Genomic DNA, 8,872 nt, shown 5'->3' on the forward strand with positions numbered 1-8,872 from the left:
GATACTTGTGAACCTCAATGACTCAAGAACGACTGAGTAACTTGCCAATATTAAGTATTGAAAAAAACGTACTTAATACCTTAAATTTTGATAGTTTAATTGACGCATTTGCAACAGCAAAAGCACAAAAGGTTCATATAATGTCATCATGAATACCAGAATGCTACCTGTACAAGATCTAGTTAAGTATATGTACAGTTTTGTATACTAATAAAATTTGTTATTTGTAAACTTAAGTAGTATTTTATCAATCTGTTTTATAATTCATGTACACCACAAGTGACTGGCTTCTCATATAAAACATAAGTTTCAAAACTAGGGATACAACAGAAATTTATTCCGAATGCTTGAAAGATTACTCTAGTTGTGTGACTTTGAACAATACTGGATGACATAAATATCAAAATGGTTTACAAATTATGTAAGTACACCTAGTAGGCTATACTTCATTAGTTTCAGGTTTACAGTTGTGATATTGTGAGATGTTATATTGTGACTTTATTTTAGGCCTGTGTAAGGCAGTAATTAATTCTTTATGTTATTGTCATTAACTGGGTACTGAGTCACAAGACAAATAATCAAAACATTTCAGAGGTGGGGGCGCCAAAAGTGTCTTGCCCCCTGGTGCTGAGAACCCTTGCTACGCCACTGTTCAGAGTTGTAGTACATATTGCTTCATGCTTTTCAAGGTCATGCAAAATAGCTGACACTTCAAAAACAGGTTAAATTAACAGATAACGCAGCCATGCACTACAAGTCTATCCCTAGAGATATATTTTTGGATTTCAAAAAAGTGAAGTCAGAGTTTCAGGTATTGCGATGAATTAGTTCATTATGTTGTGGCCTTTCCTCTTAAACCTTCTACAAATAAGAAACAGTAACACTTTATTTTTTCTTTGACTTGTCTACCATAACCAAGGCACATTATTGAGAAATTCTTCAAGATCTTGTTACGCCATTTAATGAAGATGGGAACATTGAAAGGGAAATAGATTTGAACGAAGAAGTTTCATAAAGAGCACAAATGGTAGTGTGATGTAAAATTACTCATACTAGAAATTTTCATAAAAATGACCCAAAAAATGGCGCTAACTCATTAACCCGTGGCCCGATGAAGTTTCATAAAGAGTGCGAACGGTAGTGTGAATGATTTTTTGACTGAGAAAGTAAGCAAACAAACAATCTCAGAGTTTTAGTATATAGATAGATAGATTCTTCAAGATCTTGTTTTTGTCATCTTATGCCTTTTAATGAAGATGGAAACATTGCCAGGGAAATAATATAATAGCCAATGCTTGGTGAGAGGTTTTAGTTGATAAAATTTTGTTGTTGTTCTCTACTTGATTTTAATTTAATACCTCATCTCCATAGTTACTATTTGCAAATAGTCAATAATATTGTAGGTCCATTTTATTGTTGTTCTTTCTACGTGCCGTTATAACACATTTTTACCTCATCTTTAATTTCTGTTGTGCATATATTGTTGTATAGAAGATATTTTAAAGTGATTCATCAGGTTGAAAACAAATAGATACATAGATAAACTGATATGTGACGTCATCTACTGTACCTAATTTCATCTAGAAATTTTCATAAAAATGACCTGAAAAATGGGACTAAAACTTGGTAAACCGCGGCCCGATTTTAACGAAACTTGTTTTATTCTGTTTCTATTCTCATTTCATTACAAATATGGCACTATTGTGTGCCATTTTTGCTGTATTTAATTACAGACAAGCACACAAACAATCTCAGAGTTTTAGTAGTATATATAGATAATCAAACTACTACAGAAAAAATCAGATTGGCCTCTGTCAGTTTGTTATTAAGCACAAAGCTGCACAATAGGTTACCTGCACTGTGCCCACTACAGGTACTGAACTCAAATTTTAGCATTATGAAACCTCTCAGAAAAAAACTAAAGTATGACAAGTTTGCTGGATTACTTCTATAGAACAGGAAAGAATATAACATACTAGATCAACTAGATGCTTGGGTGACATCTTGTTCACAGTGCATGGTGTACAAAAGTGTTGAAAAAATCTTAAACAAAGTTGAAATTGAATTTTCAAACTAAATTCCATTTCACAGTAACAGCAGACTGAAAATCTACCCAAAATGTTGATCTTAGGACAGTAAAAGTTTTTGTTGTTTTTTCCAGTGTGAAAAGATAGGGGGTAAACATAATTATCTTTATAAACTTTTGGCATTTCACCAACATCTTCCACCAGTCATTCTTTACTGTATGTGATAACTGTACTATCTTTCTTGCAGTTGCAAAATATACTAATTAATTGCTAAAATACATTATTGATTGGAAAACTGTCAGAATATGTCTCTTTAGTTCAAAAACCTTACGACACCCATCAAGATATCTGAATGCCTTTGCATAATTAATTTCAGACACGGGAAGCGAACAAAACATTATAAGTCACTTGTTAGTCAAATTTTATCACAATGGAATTCCACAGGTATAATTTCCTGTACTGAATTTTCCAATCAACCAATATCTTTTTTATCCTATGCATTTCAATCCAATTTGTAAAAAACAAAAACACCCACTGAAAGTTATCAGAAAATGGGATTACAGTCAGTGGTATCTTGTGAATAAATATTTATATCCTAGTTTAACATACATTGAAACATAATAATAATAAAAGTAATGTAAAAGAGATAAACTTTGCTTGTTTAAAACAGAAAATAAAAAGAATATTTATACACGCATATTTCCAGTAACTAGGATGTTTATAGACAGCAGAGGAATTCTGATCACAAATGAAGAGCCTTAAATTTATAATTCTAATGCAGAAGTAGTTTTTCCTATAAAGTAAATATGAATGTATACTCAAAAATACAACATATATTAACTCGTCTATAGTTCTTCTATGCTTCAAAAAAAAATTAATTCATACATTCTTGTGGATCCAGAAGTATGGGTAGATATTTGAAATCTACTTTTACTTGAAAAAGAAGATGAAACCTTTAAAACAGTACAACCATGTGTTAGCAAGAGATTGTATTACTGTAAGGTTATATACACTACAGAAAATCATAAGCTTAAATTGCTGAAAAAACAACAACGTTCTTTACCTTCACCAATGGGGTCTGGAATTCCAATGCTTCTTCCTGGCATTTTTGTTCCTGACCAGCCTCGCTCTAATGGTGAGAGCCTCAAAGGCTTGAAAGCTCCCATCTCATCACGCATCTTTAACAATTTCTCCTCTCGATCTTTATCAGGGGGTAACTCCCGTCTTTCTACAACTTCCCTACCTCTTAATACTGGAGCATTTAATCCAGGCCATATCATGTTGATTTTTCCTAAAGACATAAATATACATACTATAAATTTACATCTTAATGCATTTCAAGATAGAATCAATAAAACAAATTAACTACTCAGAAAAAAAACAACATTAAACATTTAGAACTTTCTGATATTCCCTTAAGTTACAAAACTACATAATAGCTCTTTTTTTTTTGGTTAAATAGTTCATATTTAACCTTAGGTATTAAGACTAACAAACTTCAGAAATATGATGTATTACAAATTAAAACCAACCCTATAAGTACAATTGATTTAGAGTGCACGTCACAACTTTTCAAAGTTTACATTCAAAATTTACTTTCAGAACTTTATTATCAATACATGTCAGTAAACTTGGCATCAACATGAAGTTTATAACTCATATTTTTATATTATCCAAGTTTTAACTTCTTAATTTCGTAACAAAACATCAAAATAATTCTCAATCTTTACTCTTCTGTGTCATGCATTATATCTTGGCGTGATTTCTCATTTTCAGAATTTTCTAATATCAAAAATAGGCTGTTGAAACTTGCACCTAATTAGACACACAAACTGCTCATAATGACAAACAAAACTTAAAAATTGGAACTTCCTACCTTCTTGATTTGTTGAAATGTAAATAAATTTGTGAAACCAACTAAAATATTCCCTCCTGTCTTTTCATGCATTTCAAGCCCATTATTACATCATGTATACTTTTATAATGGACAAGTTTATGACCAACAAAGAAAGCATATTATAATATACTGGAATCTTAAGACTGTTTATTTATATTTAGTGATTGAAGACAGTAGTTCAGAAGAAAAGTTTAAAGTGTGTTATGTAAGGATGTTGCTTCTAGCAGTGATTGAATGCTTTTATCTATTTATAAGTTAGTTAGAAAGCAACATAAATTAGTTTTGGGGTATTTTTTCTAGTGCTTGATTTATTTTTTGTGTTCTAAAAATGCATATTTGAAAGCTACATCAATTATTTTTTGGAAAACAGACAAAGTAAAAAAAACATAGGGTTACTGAAGCATAATATCCGAGTGCAAACTGGTCTTAGTGACTAAATAAGAAAAAGTAATAAATATCTTGTTTATGATGCATATTTTTTTATCCATTGTTATATATATTTTAACAAAAGTAACTAGAATGTACATATTAAAAACTTCTTTGGTTATGTAACAAAAATAAAACAATTTAAGATTTTATGAGTTTAGGAACTCAAGTTTACGAGTTCAAATCATATGTAAATTGGTCTGTTTGTCTACTTTATCTGTGGGATGAGACAGATAAGAGCTCTCGCTGTGACTTATTACTTTTCATGGAGTAATTATCAGCTTCCTTGGAACTTAGTATGGTAACAGAACAACAGCATTTAAAGAAAACAGATGTAAAAAGGTTAACAGTTGAAATTGTGAAGATAATTAAACAGACAATCTGGCAACAAATGATCCATTCTAAGATGAAGAAAAAGTATTACTTATTTTATTTATTATTTTTCAACTTTTTATTTCACCATACAGTGATGAATTTGCTACAATTGGTGTTAGGGTATAGTAAATATGAGATGAAACAAAATTTTACTAAAAAATCTTTGATGTTCATTTCGGTGGCTTCAGTTTATGCGAATGAAATATGAAACTGTACAATGAAAATACATATTTTTACTCTTAACATGAAAATCATCTTTCACTCAGATTAACTCAATAAAGACTACATAAATTCACAGACTTAATATGTTTACTGAGAATTTGCTAAATTTTGTGAATATAAATTTTTTAAATTTAGAGTTATAATATGTATGATTTTATGTTTCCAATGCAAATCAACTTCATTTGTTATTAAATTAGCAAATTAGTATGTTATTACCCAATAAAAGGATTTTTATTTATCCTGTTCTAATATATATACTACATTTTTAATAGTTGATGATAAAAAGAAATTCTGTACTAACCAACTCCAAGTATCTGTCCTTTATTTAAGTCTTTGGCAGTTTTCTTCCCTACACCTTTTCCTCTACCTCTCTTTCTACCAGCATTACTGACACTTGTAACACCCTTCCAAAGCTGTTCAGCAGTTACTAAAAAAAAACAGCAAAAACATCCTTATTCTAGCTTTCTAAATTGATCAAAACTACATTATCAATACTTTTAATAAATGTGATTAATAATGTTTACACTGTTCTATTCTGTGCTGTTTCTGCAATAAGTGATTTTCTAAAAGTTATGTGTAAATGATTTAATGTGCATGAGATCCTTCTAGAAGTTTTAGCTGGTAAAATACCATCATTCCAAATAATGTTTCATAGTTCATTGATACAGTACAAACAATTTGTCTTTTTTTAACATAAGATACAAGCATTAAATTCTGAAAAGACAATTTTTCAAAACAATACAACTTAATCATGTTTCCATAATAAATCTCTGATTCATTCAGTACTGAATATAATACTAAAGCTTTTGTAAAAGACAAATAAACTGTAAATTGTTGTGTATTATATACATGGCAGGAAATTCAACTAAAATCAGCATAAATGTCTACTTAACAACAGACAAATGTACTTACATTTTGTAAAGATAGAACTACTGTGACGTGACTGAAGAAACTGTGTATAATCAGCAAAAAGAAATGGGGAAGTCACTCCGTTTCTAACCCACTGATGTTTCACAGAAGAAGGGGTACCTGAATCAAAGTAGAAACATAAGCTATATTTAAAGCTTCTTTATACAAAGTGTAATAATTAGGCTATAAGGCCTAAATTTTAAAACTGGACATATAACAGTTATACATAGAGTGGATTGTATAGAGAAACCCAAGATAAGAGACTAACTATCAAATCTCAAACCTACCAAAAATTGCTATTCAATTCAAGTAGCAGTGCAGATAGGAGTATGATAAATGGCATTTCCTAAAAAATGATGTGAAGACAGCATTCACATTTAAAAATAGCATGAATTAAACTGATGTCTTATGTCCAAACCATTCAATGATTTATCTTCTTATGTTCCCAGCAAGTAACTTTATGACAGTATTAATTATTATACATGAGATGTTTGAATGAAATAGGATAATAAACTTGTAATAACTAATGAATAAAATAAATAACTTATGAGATTGCTCAGTATAATAACAAATTGTGAAAATCCACTCTGTAATGAAAGATTTATAATATTATTATTGCCCCCCCAGTGGCACAGAGGTCAGAGGTATGTCTGCGAACTTACAATGCTAGAAACCGAGTTTTGATACCCGTGGTGGGCAGAGCACAGATAGCCCATTGTGTTGCTTTGTGCATAACTACAAACTAATATTATTATTATTCATATAATCTACTGATATGCATTCTTTCACGTGGTCTGCAAAATTGCTGATTGCTAAAGTTTAGCCAAATAATGAGAGATGTGGGTACAAATACATATTCAAATGTTAGACTGTTAACAAACTACTTCACACAGCATTTTAAGATTAAACATTTTGTTTCAAACTCAAAGTGATAGGTGAACTCTCTAAAAGTGCTACATTTAAATCAAAAGATTCTTTAACTGGTCATTTTAAGATGTGGTGATCCTAATTATTGAGAAGCAAAATGAATCCAAATAAATAATTTCATACACATACGCACACCAAGTTTTAATAACACAATCAATTACTTCAAAAAATATCATAGCACAAAATTCAGATTTATTTTAATAAGATTCATAAGTTCTAGCTTTTAATTTTTTTAATTGTGAATCACGAGAAATGATGAAAAACTAACATAAAATAATGAGAAAAATCAACAAACCCAAATATTCCATTCAGTTGACTGAAATTTACCGACACAAATAACATTTTCTTTTAATTCGTGAAAAATATTTTTGCCAAGTTCAGTTGTGCTCATAGTTATAGTATCTGCTTTATTCCTCAGCATGACCAGAGTTAGATCTTTTACACTTTAAATTACAGTATTAGTATTAATACCAACGGTATTACTCAATTTACAGAATGCAATATCTTTATCATCATAATTTATACTAGAATTTATAAATTATATTATAGTAACACAAGTTATCCTTATTAGTTATAACTTATACTGTTATACTTATAAGTTATAGCACAAATTACAAATACTGGAAATGAAATAATTAGAATTAGAAATACAATCGACGGAAGACTAGTTTAGAAATTACGAAAATGACTAAACAAAACTGAATGAATAACATAATATAAGAATTTACGCTTAGAAGTTATTGATTATCTGTGCCAAAATGAGAAACATCAAACATTACCATAGCTACTTTTCACTAAATTCTGAAAGAAATTTCTAACTAAAAATATCCTCACGCATGCCGCCATTGCTTCCCTGAATCCCTGATCAGCAGTACTCTCTGGTGTATAAGTTCCAAACTAATAATACCCTCTCCTCAAAAATACACATTTGAGGTAAGGTTTTCATTCTTCTTTATTGTTGATAATACCTTTCCGAGAAAATCAAAGCGTGACACATTTGCTGGATGGCTTCTGTAAAACAATAAATACTATGATATACTGGATCAAAAATATGCGTGATTGGTGTCTTGTTTATATGGCAGATGTAGATAAGTGTTGAAAAACTTTTTATCGGTTCAGACTGTGTGCTTGATAGTAAACATTTGGAGTTCCTGGTAAATCAATGACGTTTAAAATCAGTTGCTCTTTAAAGTTTCAAGTTTATAATTCATCATTTTAATTTTGTTATGTTATATTGTTTGTGTTGCTTATTAGTATTCTGCTTAGTTTTTTTTTCTTTTTCACGTGCACCTCGCCGTACTGGTTTACTTTGAAACCTATAATTATTCATTTACGTAAGAATAGTATTGTTGCGTCAGCGAAGTCACATGACTAGTGTCACGCCACGTTTCTAGAACTACCCTGTACCTTGGCGAATGCTCTAGCATTTACTAGATATAGGGTAGTCTGATATATAAAAGAGGGTGATAACGTGACGGGACAATAATGTGTGTGTAGACAGTGAGTAATTGATCTGCAGTCAGAGAGTATTATAGAGCACGTTCGTTGTTATAGCGTTTGTTTTAGCGCGATTGTTGAAATTAAGTGTATCGTAAAGTTATATTCGGAAAGAATAAACCAGTTTTATTAAGTAAGGACTTATGTCGCTAAAGTTTCGTCGGAACGAAGTTACGGAAAGTTAATTAACAAACGGAAACGTAACAAATTGGTGTCAAGAAGTGGGATAAAAAAAAGAAGAAAAAGAGAAGATGGAAACGAGAAGCGGCAAATCAAACTACAGTTTAGCAGATTTGATGGCAGCAATACAAGAACAGCATAAGAAACAAGAAGAGAGACAACAGCATTTGCAAGAAAACCTGCAACAATGGCAGCTCGAACAACAAAATATACACGAAAAGAAACAAGAAGAACGAGAAATTAAACAAGAAGAGAGATTACAGCAGTTGTTAGAGGAAAAAGAAAAGAAACAATAAGAGAAATTGCAGCAGTTGTTAGAGGAAAAAGAAAAGAAACAAGAAAAACGAGAAATTAAACAAGAAGAGAGATTACAGCAGTTGTTGGAGGAAAAAGAAAAGAAACAAGAAGAGAG

At 30.6% G+C, this 8,872-nt stretch overlaps 1 protein-coding gene across 3 annotated transcripts; it reads right to left on the reverse strand.

Moving 5' to 3' along the window:
- Positions 1 to 3,034: 3,034 nt before the first annotated feature.
- Positions 3,035 to 7,693, reverse strand: LOC106477658 (28S ribosomal protein S5, mitochondrial-like). 3 transcript variants are annotated; one of them, XM_022381164.1, is made up of 4 exons: positions 7,618 to 7,693; positions 5,860 to 5,976; positions 5,249 to 5,374; positions 3,035 to 3,318 (listed from the first exon to the last, which is right to left on the reverse strand). In XM_022381164.1, the coding sequence occupies exons 1-4, from the start codon at positions 7,619 to 7,621 to the stop codon at positions 3,050 to 3,052; spliced, it is 516 nt and encodes a 171-aa protein (XP_022236872.1). In that variant the 5' UTR covers positions 7,622 to 7,693; the 3' UTR covers positions 3,035 to 3,049. The 3 variants fall into 3 exon arrangements, with proteins under 3 accessions (XP_022236872.1, XP_013793655.2, XP_022236871.1); XM_013938201.2 differs by having other exon boundaries at positions 7,563 to 7,653; XM_022381163.1 differs by lacking the exon at positions 7,618 to 7,693 and adding an exon at positions 7,079 to 7,194.
- Between the last annotated feature and the right edge of the window lie 1,179 nt (positions 7,694 to 8,872).

This window comes from Limulus polyphemus, unplaced genomic scaffold (genome assembly GCF_000517525.1).
Source record: "Limulus polyphemus unplaced genomic scaffold, Limulus_polyphemus-2.1.2 Scaffold76871, whole genome shotgun sequence".
NCBI lineage: Eukaryota > Metazoa > Arthropoda > Merostomata > Xiphosura > Limulidae > Limulus > Limulus polyphemus.

What these genes read in the sequence shown, in the direction of transcription:
- LOC106477658 (XM_013938201.2), bottom strand. Translation starts at nt 7,629, where the DNA reads ATGGCGGCATGCGTGAGGATATTTTTAGTTAGAAATTTCTTTCAGAAT. An exon ending in TTTAGTGAAAAGTAGCTATG is followed by an intron (nt 5,977 to 7,562) that starts GTAATGTTTGAT and finishes ACTTTGATTCAG; the next exon opens with GTACCCCTTCTTCTGTGAAA. An exon ending in TAGTTCTATCTTTACAAAAT is followed by an intron (nt 5,375 to 5,859) that starts GTAAGTACATTT and finishes GTTTTTTTTTAG; the next exon opens with TAACTGCTGAACAGCTTTGG.